Genomic DNA, 22,834 nt, shown 5'->3' with positions numbered 1-22,834 from the left:
GGCTATTGTGGTTTGGTTCATGAATGTCATTTAATACAGGATTTGATGAGTATCTTGATGTTATCACTCTTAATTTTTTCAATAGTGTCATTTTTTAGCTCAAAAGTAGACTGTTAGGATTTTTTAAACATACGTGAAAATATGTAATCATGTATAGATATTCAATAGTATTTTTTTTCTCGAAAATATAATGAAAACTTCAAATAAAACTTAATACTTCCAATGGAATCTATATTTATTAGCAAAAAATCAGTACAAAATAAATTGAAACCCAAAACTAGACAAACATGTCATTTAATTGGGTTTTCCATTACCATATAAACTGTTCTAAACCAGACCCAACTATTAATACCTCATTTTTATGCAAAAAACGAGCCCACTCACTCACTCACGTCACTTGGAAATTAATGGTCACCCTTGATTATTGTGGATAGTGCCAAACGACATGAGGGTCATGTAGGCCTCATGGTGGTACCTGGCAACACCCCAATCGGTAGTCAACAAGTGACAAGACCAACAAGCATGCAAAGGGTGTTCCAATCAGGGGATGATGCCTTGGTCGAATGCAAGAGGGTCATGTGGAAGGTGGATCCAACTGGGATGGGAGAACCAATAAGCAGGGCCCGTAGCCAATCAATAGGAAGGGTGCACACCCCAGGTGGGGATAAGTTACATTGCGAAGGGGCACATGGCAGTCAAACATAGGTGCTCTCAAGGGAAAAGTGAAGGCAAGACAACGACAAGAGAGAGGGCTATAAATACCTCACTATTCAATGAACATGACATGATTTTCAAGATCTCATCCGCTAGAACAAGACCATTTTGTATTTTGGTATTTTGTGCCATTACAATTATAATTGACAAACCAAGAGTTACACTCTTTGTAGACAGTGACACAAAGATCTCATCCAACTAAAAGAAAGACATGGTACGAGACAGACATACATTGATACATAAATAAAGGATAAAAAGGTATGCATTGGCGGCCATTACATCATTCTACAATAAAGACACAATCCAAAAGCTAGAGAAAAAAACATAGGACATAGAAAAATAAAAATAAAAAACATCCCTTTTATGTATTAAAGTAAAACTAGCTTACAATCTGAGTTACTGTGGCATACCCAGATCTTCCACTTCAACATAATACGGTTGTACTTATCATATAACTTGACCTAGCAATGCAACTAGAAGTACTGATTGGCTTTCACCACTTCATTCTTTGCCGTCAGCAGCACGAAGAGAGCCAAGTTGAACGGGTGCTTGTGTACCCACGACTTTGGACGACCCATAAACTGAGAGATCAATTCCTTGAGATTTTTCTTTTTCAATCTGTTCCTTGATCCAAAAGTATGTGACCCTCAACCCATCCTTCAAAAAAAAAAAAAAAACAGGGAGGTACATCCAAGATGAGTAAGTTGTTTAGCTATAAAAAGCAAGTTGAACGATTAAAGAAGAAAACCAAAGTTACTTGCTAGTACCTTGAGTCTCATAGTTGGAGCCCAACCAAGCTTCTCTTTAATAAGAGTGTTATCTGAATTACGACCGCGCACACCTTCTGGGCCGGGAATGTGATGGATAGGTAGCTTCTTGTCCTCAAAGCTGAGCACAATGTCAGCCATCTCATTCATGCTAACCATCTCATCACTTCCAATGTTCACCGGCTCTCGGAAATCCGACTTTGTAAGTCTAAACACAAAAAATTGATTACAAGAAAGCATTTAATAGGGACACAGAGCAAATCTTCAAAATGAAGAAGATAAACATAGGACCCATTTTCAAAAGAGTCGTGATCCAGAGCGGTGTCATGTTCCTATAACATATGATGCCTATGTGGCACATTTTGGTTGGAGATTAAACACATCCAGCTGCGTGCAATGTAGAAAATGGCTTGGTTAGGAGCCCAATGTGTTTTAAACTCCAACTAAAATGTGTCACGTAGACAACTATATGAACAGGACACCACTCTGGATCCTGATTCTATTCAAAATCCAATTTTTTGATGATTTTAGTTATTTATTTTGTTAAGAGATAGGGCAAACACCCAAACCTCACAGTTAAAAGAGGATATGAAGTAACGATCAGTTGAAAATTGTTCATTTAAGATGGTAAATTATTACCTTAAAACACCTTCTACACATTCATCAATGAAGGTGAAGGATCGGGTCTGCAGCCCATCACCCCACATTTCAAACTTATCAGTAGATGTCAAAGTCTTTCTACAGAAAGCAGCAGGGGCCTTCTCCCTCCCACCTGTAGTGAATAAAAGAGAAACAACATATATAAATAGAAGATCAAGATGACAAACTTATGCGGAGAAATAAAAGAACATAATTTACTATAATCAACGGCTTACCTTTCCATGTTCCGAAGGGGCCATAAATGTTATGGAACCGTCCGATACGACACTCAATTCCAAAGTCTTTGGTGTAGTGCTTGCACAACTCCTCAGTCGCAAGTTTCTCCAAGCCATAAGCATCTTGAGGCTATAATATGTCCAAAATATGGATTAAGGCACATAACCCAAATCAATACAAGTAAATTAAGACATAACCCAAATCAATACAAGTAAATTAAGTGTTCTTGATAACTCAAGTAACAAACCTCAGCAGGCCAAGCATCAGACTCCTTCAAGCTTACATTAGTCTCCAATTGCTTAAATTCAGGATAGATGCATGCACTAGAGGCATAGAAGAACCTACCGGCAAGGAAAATCAAGTTAGTGTTCAGATTCACCTAGAGAAACTAAAAATTCGATCGGATCAGTACTTGAATGCCATGCAATAGGATAATAAATACTAGAAAACTTTCAAATCTCAAATCAATTGGGTAACAAAACTTGATATTATAATAACTAAGACACATATACAACCAAGACAACGAACCTCTTCACGCCATTGATCCTGGCCGCTTCAAGCATATTGAAACTGATCATCGTGTTGTTATACATGATGACTGAATGGTTAGATTGGATGAAACCCATCCCTCCCATATCCGCGGCAAGGTTGAAAACATGGTCAACCCCAGAGGTGACCTTCAAGCAGTTATCCATAACCCTAAGATCAACAAGGTGGAACTCATGACAAAACATGTCCTCCGTCATGTGCTCATTCTTCTTCCAGTCAGAAGCAATGATGTAGTGCCCCTCACTCTTCAACCGGCGAGCAATGTGGGAGGCAATGAACCCGCCAGCCCCAGTGATGGAAATTCGGAGTTTCTCAGAAGGCCAGTAAAGCTCCCTCTCCAGTTCCGCATAAGTGTACTCCCCGTAGTTTGTCCCATCGGTACTCCCCATTCTGGGTCAATAATTTGGAGAATGCATGAAGTGTTGCAAGCATGCCATCATAGTTACCAAGTTTGGATTCGGCAATTATTCGGAGGGGGATCACTTTGATTTAATTCAGATAAATCCGGAAAAGTTTTGGAAATTTTTTTTTGGGGATTATACAAATGATGTTTTTGGGTTTCTTCCCCAAAACCCATAATCGTCAACCTCCGTAACAACCCTATCTTGTTCTCAAGATTTTAAGGTTGAAGAAGATAAGATTCTTGAGGTTGAAGGGTAAATTTTTTACTTTGGAGGTTGAAGATGATTGGTTTTTAGGAAAAATGAGCGTTCTTATTTTGGAAATGAAAAAATCGACGATTTAATCAGCTTGTCCCTATTCGGAGAAGTTTTCCAAATTTTTGGATTTTTTTTTTTTTTGTGAATTCTGTGGTAGTGCATGCAATTACCATTCTAGGACATCTAATGAGGAAAATTACCAGATTGAATCAGAAAAATAACTACATAAGTAAATCAAAGAACACTATAAGAACAAGTAACCAATATGAATGGAAATTTAAGTAAGACAACCCATCAAATTTTTATTTATTTATTTATATCTGTAACACAACTTACCAAATTAATGAACAAATAAAACCCAAAAAAACAATCCTTTCCATTCATTTCTTATCCGAATCTCAATAGTAAATGCCAACCAACACACTATCAATCCTACCAAAACAGAGATTCATGAGAAATTAAAGAACAAAACAAATAAAAACATGCCTTTTTAAAAAATTAAAAGAAATCCATCTGCATGTACAACTGTTTTCATTCTAGAAACCAAATCAAGTGTCTAAATCTTCAAAAAATACTCAGACAGAGAGACCTCATTAGAGATAGTAGCACAAACCAACAATCCAAAAAATTTATATAAAAAAAAATAAAAAATAAAAAAAACAAACAAAAATACCCACAACAAATCAATGAAAAGATAAACCAAATCAATTTGTTTTTTCCTAAAAAAAATCAAAAGTTACGAAAATTTAATAATCCCACCAGATCAAAGAAATCTCTAAGATGAGAAAATTTGGGTAATAAATACAGAGCATGCACGAATGTTACACCTCTACATCCATCAAATAAGTAAATAAAATAAAACCCATTACCCAAACCACTCCATTTACAGAACACAAGATCCCAACAAGCAAATTATACAGAAAAAACCAAATCCAACCACTAAACTCAAACAAAACGAAAAACAAACAGAAACCACAAGCCCATTTTTCTTCCTTACCTCAAGAACCTCGCAAATTCAAACTATATCAAAGAAAAGAAGAGCAGAAGTTGTTTCGCTCGAACAAGTTTGAATGAATCTCAGCTCTAATGTTCTTTCTGATATATAGGTCCCTAATTTGTTTTAGAGAGCTTCTATTAGCACACCAACTTTTACTTATAACACACAATCCTTTTCGAGATTGATTGTTCATATGGTTTAGGTGTGCTGTGAGTAAAAAATTTTGTGTCGATGGAAGTTCTCTTTCTTATCAAGCGTTTTAAAGACAAGACGAGGACTACGGACAGATTGTGATCCTTTGATCTACTCCGTTGGAATGTAGATCCTCGATTGACACCTTAAGTAGGACAAAATTCGAACCGACATTTACTTGTAGTGAGAAAATGTACGGATCACATACAGAGTTACAGACATTTATACGTTGGACTGGAATCTACTGTAATAGTTTTCTTATTTATTTATTTATTTTATTTTATTTTTGTTACTTAGTTCAATATTTCTTATTAATTCTTATGCCCCTCTTGGAGTTACTTGGCAATTTGATTGGCTGGAAAGAAGCCACAAATCAGTGGGCCCAAATACGAAAAAGGAAAAACTGATTGGGAAAGAAACTGAAGGGAGGGTCCACCAAAAGAAATGTGTACTAAAGCCCGAGCATGGAAAGAAACTTTTTAAGAAATTTACCAAAAACGTTATTAATTTTTGTCGAAATTCAGATTCCCGTTCACTCTTGAATAATGATTTTCGCCCCCTCTGATATACACAATCTGACGTGGCATATTCTATAATCCTAGATTTTTCTCGGGATATATAATTCCACATATTTATAAGGATGTGCAGTTGTGTATCTCGAGGAGGGGGGTGGAAACCTATGATTCTAACCCATGCAACATTATTGAGTGTATGAAAATCGCGACTCTCATTTTAATTACCAAACGTTAAGAGTGACAATTTTGCAAGTTCAAAGTGACAATCTTGCAGGTATTAAATGACTATCTAGCAGGTTCATTAATTTTAACGAGATTGTCACTAGATAAATAAGTGAGATTGTCATTTTAAATATGCAATCTCACACACATTAACATTTTAATAATTAAAATGAGCAGTTAGTTGGAATGAGAATTACATCATATTCAACTCATGGAATGGTAATTCACCTTACCCTTTTTTGTTCTATTAAATTTTTTCACAAAAAAAAAAATAATAATAAATTGTGCCCAGTCAAATTATGAATCAGATGCTGAGACATGAATTTGCTATCTTGTAGGATACAAAATGTTGAGAGATTTTATTGTCATACCAACTTTTGCTGACACACCACTACAATTCATATGTAAATTACTGAAGAATTAACACACGTCTAGAGATTGCGTTAGCAAAGGTTGGTGCGGCAATGGAAGCTCTCCAAAATGTTTGATGTCTAGTGACTTTGAAGTACTTTCTTGTGAGTCAATTTCTGTGAAGGCAATTTGAGGTTACAAGTCGTAACGATGACTCGGAGCCTTGAAATTTAGGAATCAGATGTCGACATTAGTTGAAGGTACCCAATAAAACCTTGGATACTTGGGAAGGATAACATCATGATTGGCTCGAACCAAGCGCAAAGAATCATTTTAGAGCAAATAATGCCCACTATTTGCATACGAAATGGTAATAGCATGTGATGCCACATGGGCATGAAAAAACGTAATAATAATGGTAGTGGCATGCATAACCTACTAAGCATGTCACTTAGCACTAAGACGTGCACGTGCATTGCAGGAGAACAAGAAGGATTGATCCTATGAGCAATAGAAGAGCCCACATTTCTCAAGAGATTGTAGTCATTAGATTTGAATAAGTTTAAGTTTTGATTTCTAATTTGATTATCATTTTTTGTTCCAGAATTCTAATATCTATATAGATTTTTATTTTATTTTACCGGAGAGTCCACATTTTATTTTAGTTATGGTATTGGAACCCATTATCAAAAACATGTCGTGTGCTTTAAATGCAAAATGAATTTTCCATGTTATGGAGTCCGACATCACTAAAATCACACAATTCTTGCAGTTTTTAACCTCATCAAAAGATTGCTAAAATTTGAAAATTTTAGGGAATAGTTGAACACGACCTCCATGTTCAAGTGGACCTTACAATGGTCCAAAAAAAATATGAGTGGTTAGTCTTAGACCCATAGCTCAACTGATTTGATATATTGCAAAGCAATTTTGAGATCATAGACTCGTGGGTTTGAGCTTACCTATCAAAAAAAAAAGAAATTGCGTGGATTAAAATCTAAGTAACTTGGATCTTTTAAGATCATAAGCTTTTAAGATCTTTCATAACTTAGAAGATCTTTGATAAGAGTTATTTTTATTTAGTTATTTCAATCAACAAATTTATATAATAGGGAATCATAATTATTTAATTTTTCTTAATTATTTTTGTTATCAAATTATTAGTTATATTAAATATAATATAGTTGATTTAGACACACCACCCACCTTCTGGTAAACATTTGACATAACCCTTGTTTTCTACCCAATTGATGACTTGTCCCGTTAGACACCTATCCTCTCTATATAGACTTTAGGAAAATGTTCTAAATACGTTTTCCTCCAACCTATAACCAAAAAGCACTTGTTTTTTCTTCCTAAAACCATCATCGTAAAGTTGGTTGGCATTAATTTCAATAGATTGAAGCTCATTTTTAATACATTATTCTTATTCTCATTGTAATCCCTTACGAAAAGTATTTGATTTTTCTTTTTTTTATATCCATATTTCATCATCTTCTACTTGAAATATCCTATATTGTCTAAGATTGAAAGGTTGAAGTAGATAGCGTCCTAAGGTTGAAGAGGTTGGTAAAATCATTTTTAATGGTTAAAGTAGTAATATTATTGAGGTCGAAGATCTTTGGTCTTGAAAAGAAAGAAATCAAGGTTATTAATTAAAGTTGCACATGAGGATATTTAAATTATTTCCATTGATCTTTTTAGAAAAAACCAAAGTTGAGGGGGCATGTCCCCAATTTGAAAATGTAAGAGGTATCTCAAACATTCAAAATAACATGGAGGATATGTCCAAATCACCTTTTTAATTATTGAGAGATTTACCGGACAGACCTATCTGTTGCAATTTTATTATAAAAACTTCCTTACTTTATCAAGTTTGTTACTAACTATACCTTACTTTATAAATCAGGCTGTCATAACTAACTTATAAGATTTTGGAGTTACATAGACTATCAAATTGGAAATTGAACCCTACAATCTTTTAGATTTCATGAAAATACTCGGATTTAAAGAAAAGAAATTCTTTTTGAACTTGATTGAAGGTCTTAAAAATGGATAGCAACCAAACTCCCAAATTTTAAATCAAAATTCAACAATTTAAAAAAAAAATTCAAAATTTATAAAATTTTGTCTTTTACAATACTATAGTATCATATCATATTTTTGAATGCTTAAAATTGATGTGTTACGATCTTACTTCAATATATGTTAAGTAATAAAGTAACCCTATTAATTTAAATTATATGAGATCAATTCCAACTCTAAAATTTGTTGGATAACAAACTTGATAAAATAAAGTTTGGTTGGTAAGCAATTTCATAAGGTAAGATTTCATTATAGTTGTCAGAGGTTTAGGGGAGATTTGTAATAAAAATACAACAGTTTGGTCTACCTGCTAAATCTGTACGATTTGAAAGATAATAATTGAAACAAAGATCACATGTGTGACAGTGTATTTGTCAGACACGTGGCATGATGTAAAATACCCGTTATTCCATTGAGTCACGTGTGGGTCGCATCTCGTGAGACTGAACGAAAGATTAAGGATGAAAAAGTCAAGGTAGAGCACGTCGTAGAGCTTTTATCTTAGTCATTGTAAAACTAGAAGACAAGATTGAGATGGGTAATTGGTAAGGGAGGCCGAAGTTTCGTTTTGGGCCCACATTCTATGATGATTGTCAGTTAGATTTGATGAGTGAGTGCAAAGAGGATTTTCTAATTTTCCGCTGTTGGTTTAGGATGTCAATTAAGGCTTAATTGGACCCTTAAAAGGTGGAACCGAACAAGACCATTCCGTTACTTTTATTGGGCTTAAGTTGGACAAGAACAAGCCCAAGCCCAATTTCACATGTTTTGGATTGGATTTGGGGTTTATTTTAGGATTTTTTTTTTTAATTAAAAAAGTTAATAATAATTATATGAATATTAGATTTTCTAAATAATGTACTTTTGCACTCCCACCTATTAGTTAATAAGTAATTTTTTAAATTAAATTAAACAGTTTGTCTCGTCCTAGACTACATGACTTGGATGAGTTAACTCGTTGTCTGTGGGTGGTGAGACACGGTTCTAAAACCATGTTTGGAATATAAAATTTATTTGGGTTAGATTTCGTCTATGAGTTATGCTAAAACAAACCAAACACCATGGCCCACACCAAAAATATGTATGATTGGTGATTTCTAACTCTAGATTTCGAGCGTTCTCTCTTCCAGTGATCACGAAACAAATTACCAATCAAGTATTTTTTTTGTTAGTAGGTCCGTCAAGCAATTGGTCAGGTACTCATGAGTAAGACAGACCAAAAGGGTGTCATGTGATGTGTTCTGTGACCCACAAAAAAACTATTCATCTTGATAATTACATTGAAGGGGCGGTTGTTTTGTGTGGGGGAAAATTCTTGAGCACAGACACGTGGCTCGATCAGGGGCCAAGATTAATGATTTTGAGGTCGTGGCTCGGTTTATTAACCCCGACGAATGCATGAATTCCAAGCTCGGAGCTAGACCATCAGCCAGTGAAGTGGTCCGGGTAACTGCCTCTTAGGTCGGTATGACAGGCCTGACAGACGTGCCAGCAATAGACAGCCAGCTCTAACAACCCACGTCATGTCAGGCCAACTCTGACTTTCTCAGAAGTGATAGGGCAGTTGCAACAACTCTTGCAGCTGACATGTCAGGGAGTAAGCTAACTACCCCAAGTCACCTCAAGGGGTGGCACAGAAAACGATCAAGTTAAACGCCTATATAAGGAAGAAAACTACGAGTAAAAGAGGTTCGAATTCTTCTTCTCTTAAACATTACACTGATCAATTTTACTGACTTGATCGTCGGAGTGGGCTGATTGGCAGGTCCTCCCGAGCTTAAAGAGAAGGAAAGTGTAGAGCTATTTCGTGCATCTACATTTCGTATTCTAAAAATTCATTCTTGCCCATAATTTGATATTCAAATTCTGATATTATGTCACCTTGGAATATAGTAGTGATCCTCTCATAATGAGAAACAAGATGACCATCGGATTTGGAATCATAGTTTATGAGGTCATTTGAGACTTTGATGACTTGGTGAGTATAACCAAATGAGATTTGGAATCTGGAAATCAGTTTCTACAATATGACCCTTATAATCTAAATTAGAATCTAAATTGATTGGAAATCCAAAAAATCTGGGCTGATCAAGGTTGGTTTTGATCTGATTTTTTTTATCGCAAAAATTTGGGATGGGCCAGCATATCTCGCTCCACCATTCCACTATGTCCAAAACCAAGTCTTCTATTAAATGGGCAATTTTAGCATGTAACGAGGTGAAAGAGTTCAACAGACAGGCTTTTGGATAATTTAAAAAAAAAAAAACAAAAATTTTGCTGTTTGAATGCATCATTGAGAACTTTTGAGTAAGAAATGGGCCTACTATCACTTCTGTCTAATTGGGTTGACAATCCCAATTGTGATGGTCTACATTGATTAATGATTGAATTGTTTTGTGGATCTTGTTCCCATGTGGGGCTGTGAGCCCATCAATAAAATGCCACAATCTGAGGCCCACTGATCCATGAATGTTTGACCCACCTCTTTGTGGACCAAAGTACCAAACAAGAAAATTCAACATCATTGTGACTTCATATCGGTTAAGTACAAAAAGGAAAAAAAAAATGATCTAATCAAGGCTGTTAGAAATCACTCTAGAAAAATGGACGGTCCACGATTTTGATGGGGTTAGAAGTTTTGGAATGGGCTGATTTTTGATGATGATGATCTCCTCACCGGAGTGATCATCCTCACCAAAAATCAGCCCATTCCAAACCTTCTAACTCATGTTTTGAAAAATGTTTACCCTATATATATATATATTTCTTTTTTTTTTTTTTGGAGAGCTAGATTTCACATCAGTATTTTTAATGGGTCTTATGTGCAGATAACCATTATATCTTCTTAATGATTGCACCCCATTTCCACTTCTTGAAGTTCATTAATAAGAGCTCCAAAGTGTGATTATGAGAATGACTCAGAAACGAAAGGTCGTCTATTATAAGTGTGGTAAATACCTTTATCAGGAACATTGTATATAATTTCTTCAATTGGTGTGGCATAAAAAATGTTTGGTGTGGCATTAGTGTAGTGGATCAACATTAACACTGATAGTTGAAAGCTACGAGAGTGAATGGAATTATATAGCCAGTAGTTTTACCTATAAAAGAAAGATATTGGACCCTTTGCAGATCGACAACCACTACATGCGTCAATTTCACCTGTTCTCTCTTTTTTGGTACACAATTAAGGGGAATTATTGATCAAACTGAACAAAAAAAACTTGTTCCGGATTAACAACAGATAACATGTATGCACCAAATATTCCGAATGCAGCATCACAATGTCAATTCAAATAATAATAGTTCAACAACACATGAATCATCATCGTAGGTTCTGTTTGTTACAACCTTCTGATTTCACTGGGTGGGGCGAATCCGCTTTTGCAGATGTTCCAAACTGGCCACTCGATGCATGGATGGTGTTCGTCCCATTTTGTTGCTCACCGTAGCATTTTGAACATCTTCGATTGGTGGAACTGGAGGCATGTCAGGCAACCCATTGTTCACTCTTTGGTCAGGTAGAGTATTAGTAGGAGTTTGATGATAGAAGTGCTGACCGGGGTTGTCTTGCACGGGTACAGCAGCATCGGCAGATGGGCTGCTTCCATCAAACGGCATACCCATGGTGGATATCACTTGGAACAATGGGTTCAAACCTGTTGATCGTTTCACTGCGTCTTCGGCCATCTTCACCTGTAAATAAAATTACCACTAGAGTGAATAAACCAAGAAACATGACAGTCACAATTTTAACAGTTTTCGAGTGCTAATCCACTCCTTACACTTCTTAGTTGGTTGAATGCAACCCCAAATTGGCCTATACTCTCTCAAGTCGCCCCACTTAGCACTTCTATAAGAAACATTTTAGGGTTTCTTAGAAATACCCTCCTGTTAAATTGGTGATATTAGGTTTACCCCCCTTGACCACAAGTCAACATTGCCTTTTCTTAATAATTTAACTGTAAAATTTGATTTTTTTTTTTTTTTTTTTTTTTTTTGTCTTCCAAATTTTGATGTAGTAATTTAATTATTTGAAGAGCATTTTGAACAGAATCAAAATTTCACCATTTAAATTATCAAGAATATGCAATGTTGTCTTAGGGTCAAGGAGGGTAAACCTAATATCACCAATGGGGTATTTCTAAAATACCCACCATTTTATTCACAAAGTAGTCCCAACTATGGATCTACCTCTTAAGGGGAGCCTATAACAAAAAGTCTATTTACAATCCAATTTGGTCCAACTACATATTTTGTTATTAGAAGTGCGATCATATCTGCTTTCACTATCTAAATCCATGTTCTTTTAGGCTTCTTCTCACTACTGGGGCTGTAATCATCCCTGTTATTGAACGCACACCATTTCTTGGGCTTTCTCTTGGTTTATCGCCTATTGGAATTACTACTACATTTTATCTTTCCTAATCATTCCACTCATCCCTTTAAACATCCTTAACTTCGCAATGCTCAATATATTAAGATGGTGCATGGTCCAATAACCGGTAACACATTATCTAATTCTTCCCAAAACTAATACCTTTAACCTGTAATATCAGGATCATAAACTCCTACAAATATCCACAATAACTCATTTGCCACAAAGTTGAAAACAAAAATACACCTAATGAATCATTTACCTTGATAGCTTTCTCATCCCAAAGAATGAGCACCCATGACCATAAAATAGGACAGTCAAACCAACTGACATCTCTACTTCCCCAAAAATCTCTGATAATGTGGTTCTCACCAGGTTAACATGGCATTTCATAATCATGGATTTGAAGACCAATCTCTTGTTGATAATCCCCAATGCCTCACATTCCAATAAAATACCCCCAACAACATAGATCACTTCAAATTTTCCTCCCTTTCCCAGGATTTTCTTCAATAGAATCTTTGAAAAAATTCAACTGAAATGCAAGGCCTTGAGCTTCTCTCGATAGTTTAATTCTTTTTCTCCCTTTATGCGACCCTACGTAGTGCCCTTCACCAGCATTGGGATTTCATTGGTGATTTCCACCATTTGGGTCTCCACTTCACCATTACTCACTCCCTGATAGCCACCAAAAATGCATCTCATCAAATTGAGATGTATGAGGAACCAATTTAGCATTAGTCCCTTCAACCCTTGAAATTCCAACAATTCCAAATTCTCCTTTTCTTTAAAAATAATAGATTGAAGAAAAGTCTACAGGCCCTCCTCTTTCCTAGAATAAGACAATGCCAACACATCTATGATGTTATCATTCAACTATTTAGTGGAATCAACCATTGATTGTCAATATGAACTCTCAAGTCTCACCCATTTAGAGGGCTGTTTTTTCATTGTATTATTTTTTTTCTTCGTTTCACTGGCCCTTTCTTTTGAGCTTTTGGGAAATCCTCTCACTAGGCTCTCTCCTCTTGTATTTTGCATGTCGTTTTCCTCAACCCGTTCTTATTAAAATTATGAATTTTAACAATCAAATCATCATGAATTGTATACCAAATACTGGAGATGACATGAATCGTATTTTTTCCATTGACACCATGTTGAGCTTTATCAGACAAATTATAACTTCATAGCTTTTCTTACCATCTGCATGCACATCATTTTTTTTGTGTGGGTGTGGGTGTGGGTGGGGGTGTGTGTGTGTGTGTGCTTGGAACCATAGCTCAGTTGGTTCACATATTGCAATGCAACTTTGAGGCCATGGGTTCAAGTCCATCCCACACATTAAAAAAAACCCTTTCGCATCATTTTCAGTCTTCCTCTTGCCATTTCAGAGTCTCGACTAGCATCAAAGCACTCTTCACTGGTTTTTTAGTGGTCTTCTATGTACTTTCCCAAATCATCTCAAACGTCTTTCTTTTATTTAATTTCCTCTTGGAACTATTCCTAAATTCCTCTAAGATACTTATTTCTATCCGATATTTCTTAGTCTTGCCACTCATCCATCTTTACTACGTTTATTCTATGGACATGATTTTTGATAGTGCAATGTTTACCTCCATAAAGTATGCATGCCCTAATTGATGTCTTGTAAAATTTCCCTTCAATACGATTGTCGCACGTTGATCACATAAAACTCCCTAAGCCCCTCCACTTACACACCCAACATTAATTATATGGGTCATCAAATTCCCACGATCTCTCCATATTTATAGATAATTGAACTCAAACAAGGGAAGTGGTCTGCTTGAAGGTAATTTTTGTACATACCTAGGAGTGACCTTACTAGCTTACTGGGTAAACTCTATGGGGTGATGATACCATAGACCCGGGTTTATCCCTCCATGACCAAGTTACTGAGTAATCATTAAAAACAGGATTACCGACACAAAAATAAATAAATAAATAAAAACAAGAAGATGATGTTGATGAAGTATTGAGACTTGTATATACATACATAGATTTGTAAAGCAAATGTAACATTAATTTTATACATGGTTCCTAGGCGGATGCTTGCCTAGTGCCTTAGCACCTATGCACACTTATGTAAACACTTTTGTTACAAGTGTCAGCCTATAACCTGCTAGGTGCAAGGCTTCCTGTCTAGGTGAAGTGCTCCTCTAGGCAAAACTTTGACTACATCGGTCTCCAAGACTCGATAAGGTAATGCATAATAAAGTTTTCCTTTACTACAACCAAAATCTTAGAAGTTGCCAACAATTTCATCGGCCATGAATGGGGAGTATGAATAAATAGTTACGAATTAGACATACGTGGTGAGAAAATCATGATGGCATACCTTTGCTCTCAATGTTTCCGCATCTGCTTTCAAAACTCTATTGTCAACAGCAGCTGCATTGTACTTTTGACTTATGTCGGTTAAACGCTTCAATAATGAAGAATTCTCAACTTTTAATTGTGAAACCTAAGAACAGCATTTGGAGGAAATTTTCAGAAACATTTACCAAAAGATGAACTCAATGAAGGCAAAACTAAAACTAGGTAAGATATAGATAAGACCAAACCTGTGTCTCGAGTTCACTCAAATGTGCTTGTTTTCTTCTTCTAGAGCGTCTGGCCGACTCTCTATTTGATAGCATTCTGAGTAACGGTAAAGGGATTAATTTTATGATAAAGAAGTTCCAACAAGAACATCTAAACTAGGTTATCAAAAAAAAAAAAGAACATCTAAACTATGAGCACAGACTCATACTTAACACAATCCAATCTGCAAGTTCACACATATAGACATGCACATCTACTTGTGTAGAGTACCTAATACATAACAACTAACAAAAATTATATTCATATATCTATCTACATATAATCAGGAAAAAAAAAAAGAAAAAAGGTTACATTTTTTCCTTTTAAGAGCTTCTGTATGTAAATTTCGCCCATACTTTCATATGTTGAATATATTATCTTCATGCATCATTCTATGTAAATCTGTCCCTCCCTCCCCCTCTTGCTCAAGTTTGCCTAAGCACTAAACTGAAACTTCAAACTTACTTCTGAGACATTTTTGAATTCATCTTTCATGACTTCAATGAAGCACGAACTTCCCAAAGTAGAAGAACGAGATCTTAAGAAAGCAAAGCTCAATGCCTCAAATTTATTGAAACCAGAAGTCAAAATATCATATGGAGCTCAATCCCACCAATTGTGATTAAGGTAAATTCCCATTTACCTCTCATATGGTCTTCCTTGGGTTCTAGATACCAGAAAATTTCTATCTCCAATTCCCTTGAAGTTTTTTTGATAAATTAAGGATTTCAAGCGGAAAGATATGCCGATTTGACCAGGTTTTGTCGCTCACAATCTCTCTATCGATTCTATTTATTTCTTCAATTATGATTAATTTAATTTTTGGGTCTATCTTTATTAGTGGAAAAGGCTTCAATGTTCTGGAAGCAGGTCTATGATAGATATGGTGCAGGCATGCAGCAATATAAAATAGGTGCAGATAGAAGATTGAAAGTGTCTTTTTCAATTGGTTCAAGAGCAGATTTGCAAGACTCTGGATTATATAAGCATAGGCGGGATTCTTTTGTTTTTCTTTTTGTCAGAAGCACAGCGGTACAAATAAGTTGAAACCATGAGTATCGCAAACAAAACACCTTCTGCTTTTAATTTTCCATGTTAGAAATGCTAATGAAAAATCTATTTCTTCTATGATTTTTAAGGAGATTTGATAAATAAATGATTTGCTATATGATACACATAAAAAAGGGACACTATCAACTTCATCCAGACCAAAGTGTTTCTTTAGATAATGGATACTTCATCTCAAGCACTCAAAACACTTATCCTCCCCCAGCTCCATGCACCAACCTCCGAGTTATAAGAAAAGCTAGCAATGGGCTAAAACCCATAGCTCAGTTGGTTTGACACATTGCAAAGCAACTTTGAGGTTGTGGGTTCAAGTCCAGCTCACCCATTAAAAAAAAAAAGCAAAAGAAAAGAAAACCCTAGCAATAACAACAGCAGAACTATGGTCACCTCCTTACGCGTTTTACATCGGCTGGATCCATGTTGTCAGTCACTTCTGTTTCTCCATCAAAGTCGTCTTCATCTGATTGTTCTCTTGATGATACACTAGTTGTAGGCCTAATTTGAACCACTGATTTTTTTGGCATAGCAGGTAAGGCTGGAATGCCAACTGGTCCGGCAACAGCCTTATCTTGCTCCCTTGGCAAACCATATCCAGATCCTACACGCGTAAAAAATGAAAAAGGTAGTATTCGGTAGCTATTACTCTACATGCTATGTTAAACAACAAAACCAGATTGATGTGCAAAAGAGGAATGAAAATGGCAAATTATTGCATTAAGAAAGAAGGGTAATTGATATTGTCTTGATATTAATGAGACTGATGAAAACTATTTCAGCCACTAAGGCAGTTACAAAGAACTCCTTCCATCAATATCTTCGCCGCACCCAATTCCCCAAATTACAAAACTAATGCTTGTCCAAAAGAGGTGGATTCTAGAGTAGCTACTTCCCAATGAAAACAGTCAGAGCATATGCATTACTGCAAGATTCTAACTCACAGCAATCCACCAGGGCTTTTATGGCATCAATAATCCAAGCACAACCCATGAGAGTTCAGCTGCTCTAATACCAGTGTACCACTAAAACGCTTATACAACCATCATTAAGTCATTTGCCCCTTCAGGGAAATGGTAACACCGAATCAAAACCTTCACCATATAGAGGGTGGAAATGAAGATCATTCACGTTAGATATACATTGGCGTGGTTAACTACATATACTTTAGTTTATGATACTTGCTTCAATAAACAAGCTATTAAGTAATAAATTCATAGATTATCATATTTTTATCTTTTAAATATGTATGAGTAAATATGAACATGGATGATTTTAAATGTGTGCTTCTTTTAAGAGTCAAGATGCTTAGAATACATCGAAATAAGATGATATAGATGCCTAACCAATCATAATTCATTTATACTAGTAAAAGAATATTACGTGTAATTTATAAGTCCTACCAACAAGCAATTTTATAATTTTATAAATTGTATCATTCTTTTATCGAAATATTTTCATCCGAGACCTAAAACTCAATTATTTGGTCAAATATTTACTAAAACATTTTGCAAAATAAATAGTGATTTCAACTGAAATAAATACAAAATGAACTATCAATTAAAAGTTAACGTTGATCCTTGGGGAAATGTCAACATTTAATATCATAAATAAAACATTCATGAAAACACATTCATACAACATCAAACTACCATAAGCAACCACATGAAGTGAAGAAGTGAATATCTATAGTGTTTTGTTATACATCGGCTCAGGTATCTATGAGCATGGCAAGTAAAAGCAATTATATTTTACTAGAAGGTGGTATTTGCAAACGTGTATGATTCTGAAGGGCTTATTTGTAATTTAAAATATTAATTAAAGAGTGGTTTTGAAGATTACAAAACATAAAGGATATATTTATAATTTTATTTATAAATTTGAAAACTAACCAACGTGATTTTAGACATGCTATTGCAATTTTCTTGGTTTTTGACAAAATGATAATAATTATATTAAATTTAACTGCTAAAGTGGGGATATTTTTGGAATCCAAATTTTGGTGCCCAACCACTTCTACTCCGCCTTCTCTCATTATAATAGTAAAGATTAAATGCTAAAGTAGGGGTATTTTTCGAATCAAATTTTGGTGCCCAACCACTTCTACTCCGCCTTCTCTCATTATAATAGTAAAGATATAGAAATGAGAAGTGATCATACACCTACCTTAACATGTAAAATACTTACTCAAAGTGCAAACCTTCCACGTCCCAAAATAAATCTGGTCACAAGTTCTAGGGGCAAAGCCATTGAACTACTACAATGTCATTTCTATCATAACATATTCCTCGAACTTTTTTATGTATAATGGTTTTTGACCAACAACATTAATGTTAGATATCCATGTGTATAAAAGATTAAACATGCAAGAATTTCAAAATGGGGATGGACCAAAAAAGCTCTAACCATGGAAACACACACCTTTCCAAGGAGCTTGGGATTCCAATTGTGCAGTACCTGAAGCCTGTGGCCCATTGTCAATCAATGGAGCAGAATCTGGAGGTTTTACAGCAGATGCCTGTTGACATGTGGAAATTTTCGACAATGTTTTACATTTCAATTTTGAGGTATACATAGATCAATTTAGAAATGGAAATGCTCAATCAGTGTGGAACTATTTTCCAAATTGTAAAATTAATAGAAATGTCAAGGTTTAAAATCTCGTCTTGAGGCAATGTTTCTATCAAAACAAAAAATAGATACTGTCCTTGACCAAAACATGCAATGTTTCAAATTGGCCTAAAAGCCAATACTGATATATTCCAACATTTTGAACTATGAGAAATAAACAAAACAATCATGAAAACATACTCAAAAGACATCACACAACAATAATCAAGCATGAAGTAACAGAAATGTTATTTGTCATATTTTGGTGTAAAAAATTAAGACCCTGAGAGCCGAAACCTGGTGGAGTTGACATTCAAATGATCCAATCATCTCAATTAAGCTTTAAAAAGATCTTCAAAATCCCAATGGTCTTCCTTTCTCCTTGATGTATTAGTACCGTAAGAAAAATTCAGTTTTGCAACACACTCAAAAAACAACACAGTTGAACTTAATGCAAATATAACATCAAGTTTTTGAATAAAAATTCATTTCAAACCACAGAGGCCATAAAATTTCATATCATCATCAAAGCCTTATTCCAAAAATTTGAGGCTGGTTGAATGAATCATGTTCATAATCATCAAGGCCTTATCCCAAAAATTTGGGATCAGCTAGATGAATGTATTTACTCCATCCAATTATGTCCAAAGCTACATCTTCTATTATCAAAGTTAGTTCGTATCTGCTTTCACTATCTCAATCCACATTCTTTTGAGCCTTTCTTTCACTCTTTTAGATTCTCCAAATTATAATTCAATCCAATAATGACGAAATCCAATGTATAGTTATGGGATCACTAATTAGATACATTATATCTATAAAATATAGTTAGGAAAAAATTCATATTAGTTATTTGACATGACAATTAAAATGCTCTTTTTTCCTCATATCAGATCAGTGGATTTATTGATCAGAGCACCTCAATATTAGGTATTTGCGGTTGACAGTCAGGCCCAATACCCTCTAAATCCCATCCCACGATACATTATTGGTCCATTGATCATGCCCTACATAACCACTGTCAAGGACTCAGCATGATGGGGACAAATAGTAACAAAGTAGTTTTTTTTTTACTAAGGAGAACAAAATAACTAAGTTGATGGTTGCCATGACTTGCTGCCTCTTAACTTATAAAATACAATATACCATTTATTATTGCTCATAGTGCGCTCGGGTTTTCACTACTCGGTTTATCATGTATTGAGAAAATGATTGATGAAACTATATAGTGAGTACTAAACCCTAACCAAAAGAATGTCCATGATCCAAGTACAACCAACAAAATAAATTTCACATCCTCAGATCCCAAGTAGAACAACAAATTTAGGGAAACACTCACAAAATGAAAAAGAAAAACAGAAGTAATTAAAATGTAAATAGAGACATAAACTGCCATGCAAAGATTAAACACGAAATATCACACCATCGAATCCTAAAAACAAAATGACCTAAATTCATACTTGAAGTATAAGAAGTTCCTCGATTAATCTACAAATTGAAAGAAATAAACAAAACCCAAGCGAAAAAGTTTCCTACTTGTAATAGTACACACAGCCCTTTACATTTCAAACAATCAATGGGGACTAAATCTCAACAAATACAGAGATAATAAACAAAATTCCAGAAACATGAATCAATACCAATTCCCACAACATCCATCAAAAACAAAAGATTCAAACTTTCCAAATCCTAGAAGCATCTACGTGAACCCATAACTCCAAATCAACCAAACAATTCAAAAACGACATTAAAAATCCTAAATCAAAGAAATAAAATTTAAAAATAATAATAATAATAATAATAAATAAATACCCGAGTCAACGCTACAGCTGCACAAGCCATATCGAGACGCCGCTTGAGAAACGCTTGGTACTCCTCAGAATCGATTGGAACGTTGGGAGGGATATCGGATGGAGGAGGTGAAGCATCTTTGATCTCAACGACTTTAGAATCGCTTTCGGTTCTCGATGAATCCGAAGGAAGAACAGATGGTGAAGGAGGTAAGACCGAAGAAGATGGTAAGATTTCTGCTTCTTGGAGAAATCTCTGAAAAGCCCATTCTGAAGAACTTCTATTCATTTTGGGATCTTCATTTGGTGGTACGGATGTTGTTGATGATGACGAAGATGACCAAAATGGATCCGAAATTTCACCCACTGAGAACACTCTATCCATTTCTCTGTCTCTCTTTATCTCTCTCTCTCTCTCTCACGTCTGAGTTGATTGGATAAGTAGAGTCAATATTTTCTAATCTCCGAGAAGCATTCATGGTGGCTGAAAGCCTGAAATCAAAAGAGTTGTGGGCCCATGATTTTTGGATATATCCTTGACTAAATTTTGCTGACTCTATCGACAGCAAGATCCGAAGGTTTGCCTCTTAAAATACCACGTGGCAATATTCTCACTGTTCGGCACAAAGACACCACAACAGACAACTCTTTTATTTTGTTAATTGTTAGCCATCAGATTTGACTATTTAGTACAAATGACTTTTTTATTTTATTTTTTAAATAGATTATATTACAACATCAATGTTAATAAAAAGCACACCAATCCATCACATCTAGGAGTGCGCTTAGCAGCTCCTAATTGGTGTAGCAATTATTATTATTAATTTTTTTTTATAAGTTGGTGTAGCACTTACGTCTCTTATTTTATTTTTATTTTTTATTTTTTATTTTTGTAAGACCACCCTGACAATTTGGTGTGCTATTAATAACAGTTGATGTGGCAATCTAATCTAGATAGATTTACCCGACAGACCTAATTATTACACTTTTATTAAAAAAAACTGAAGTTCTGACAGTTCCAAGGTAACCTTGCTTTATGAAATTTATTACCCACCAAACCTCACTTTATCAAACTCGTTACCGAGCAAAGCCTGGAGTGGGAATCCACGTTATGAATTTCTGGTTTATGTAGTTAATTTGTTACTTAACATACCTCAGAGTGCATCTGAGCACATCAATTTTTGGCATTTAAAAATATTGTCTGATGTGAGGATTATAAAGGACAAATTTTTAAGAGCTTTAAAAATAATTAATTTTCACTGTTGTATTTTTAGTTTTGAATTTAGGAGTTCGGTAGCTATCAATTTTCAAAATCTACGATAAAATTCAAGAAGATTTTTTTTTGAATTTTTTCATGAAATCTAGAAGTCTGGGTTGTTGGATTAGTAAAGATACCCTTAGTAAGATTTGAAAATGTTATCAAAGGTAGTCGGATTCATAAAGTAAGGTTTGTGTATGTAACAACCGTATAAAGTAATAATAGTTTTTGTAATAAAATTGCCACAGATAGATCTGCCCGTAAATCTCTCCATAATCTATCTCTTTAAAAAAGTTTAGGGTGGCAGAACACATCTTGCCTTTCGGGGGTGACCCTAATTTTGCCTATTTTTCCTGGGAGTAATACAAATTTACCCTTTTATGTTTTCAGTTTGTATCTAAGGACAAAGCCTACTGGATAAGATCTCAGTGATGTTGACTCAGTCCACTAAAGATTGGGTCATTGACCTACATATGTTTCGATCCGTTAAAAGAAATTTTGTGGCGTCAATGGGAACCAATTTAACCGGAACATGAAACGGAGTTGAACCTCTTAGTACCCCAAATCTACTGAGAACCGGAATCCATGAAAACATAGGAACTAAGAACTAAAACTGTTTTGAGGGGATTTTTTTTTTGTAGTTCCAGTTCCGATTCTCAAACATATAATAACAGGAAAAAATCAATAAAATTTTATGACTCAGACTTGTATTGTAATCGAACCGGTTCTCACTGCCACCCCTAATAAGAATCACGCTCCCTTCAAATAAAGACTTGATTCAATGGAAGATTGAGTTGAGTTTAGTTTCATGTTTGACATTGGATTTGCTATGTTTCGCTTAAAGAGAGTCCCACATTTTACACAGCCTTGGCTTTTGCCTTCTTTATGTTTTTTAAGGAGAGAATTGCTAAATTCTTTCAAATGTACTCATTTGGGGTAGTTTAGGAATAACTTGCAAGTTAAAGATAGCATAACAAGAGGAAGAGTTGAGATAGTAGAGTTTATATGAACTATTATTTTCAATAAATGGCAGAACAGATTCCCAAATATTTGGAATAAGACTTCAATGAGGAGGATGACTGTTGCATCATATGACGGTATTCATTTTCAAAAAAAAAAATAATAATAATAATGGAAATTCGATTAATCCTCGGGGCAGGTGCAGTCCCCTCCCAGTCACAGGCACGCAACAGATAATTTCTGGGATA

At 35.0% G+C, this 22,834-nt stretch overlaps 2 protein-coding genes across 3 annotated transcripts; both read right to left on the bottom strand.

Moving 5' to 3' along the window:
- Positions 1-958: 958 nt before the first annotated feature.
- Positions 959-4,721, bottom strand: LOC147403463 (GDP-mannose 3,5-epimerase 1). Its single transcript, XM_086439055.1, has 7 exons — positions 4,563-4,721; positions 2,886-3,296; positions 2,605-2,698; positions 2,357-2,486; positions 2,121-2,253; positions 1,482-1,689; positions 959-1,371 (listed from the first exon to the last, which is right to left on the bottom strand). Exons 2-7 carry the CDS (start codon positions 3,293-3,295, stop codon positions 1,216-1,218), a joined length of 1,131 nt encoding a protein of 376 aa, XP_086295181.1. The 5' UTR covers position 3,296; positions 4,563-4,721; the 3' UTR covers positions 959-1,215.
- Positions 4,722-11,137: 6,416 nt separating this feature from the next.
- On the bottom strand, positions 11,138-20,846 carry LOC147403462 (light-inducible protein CPRF2-like). Of its 2 annotated transcripts, none has more exons than XM_086439051.1 (6): positions 20,391-20,846; positions 18,390-18,486; positions 16,362-16,572; positions 14,888-14,963; positions 14,662-14,787; positions 11,138-11,623 (listed from the first exon to the last, which is right to left on the bottom strand). In XM_086439051.1, exons 1-6 carry the CDS (start codon positions 20,751-20,753, stop codon positions 11,288-11,290), a joined length of 1,209 nt encoding a protein of 402 aa, XP_086295177.1. In that variant the 5' UTR covers positions 20,754-20,846; the 3' UTR covers positions 11,138-11,287. The 2 variants fall into 2 exon arrangements, with proteins under 2 accessions (XP_086295177.1, XP_086295178.1); XM_086439052.1 differs by having other exon boundaries at positions 18,426-18,486.
- Positions 20,847-22,834: the final 1,988 nt, after the last annotated feature.

Source organism: Akebia trifoliata, chromosome 4, assembly GCF_017979445.1.
Source record: "Akebia trifoliata isolate Shusen 1 chromosome 4, ASM1797944v1, whole genome shotgun sequence".
Classification (NCBI taxonomy): Eukaryota; Viridiplantae; Streptophyta; class Magnoliopsida; order Ranunculales; family Lardizabalaceae; genus Akebia; species Akebia trifoliata.
Note: the sequence above shows the minus strand (reverse complement) of the source record. Positions and strands in the feature narration are given on the sequence as shown.

Bases quoted from the DNA above. Each gene is read 5' to 3' on its own strand.
- LOC147403463 (XM_086439055.1), bottom strand. From the start codon at position 3,295: ATGGGGAGTACCGATGGGACAAACTACGGGGAGTACACTTATGCGGAA. The intron at 2,699-2,885 runs GTTCGTTGTCTT...CCTTGCCGGTAG, and splicing joins AGGATCAATGGCGTGAAGAG to GTTCTTCTATGCCTCTAGTG. The intron at 1,372-1,481 runs GTACTAGCAAGT...TTTTTTTTGAAG, and splicing joins CTCCAACTATGAGACTCAAG to GATGGGTTGAGGGTCACATA.
- LOC147403462 (XM_086439051.1), bottom strand. From the start codon at position 20,753: ATGGATAGAGTGTTCTCAGTGGGTGAAATTTCGGATCCATTTTGGTCA. The intron at 18,487-20,390 runs GTATTTATTTAT...ACATGTCAACAG, and splicing joins CAGCTGTAGCGTTGACTCGG to GCATCTGCTGTAAAACCTCC. The intron at 14,964-16,361 runs GTGACCATAGTT...ACCGTTACTCAG, and splicing joins GATGTAAAACGCGTAAGGAG to AATGCTATCAAATAGAGAGT.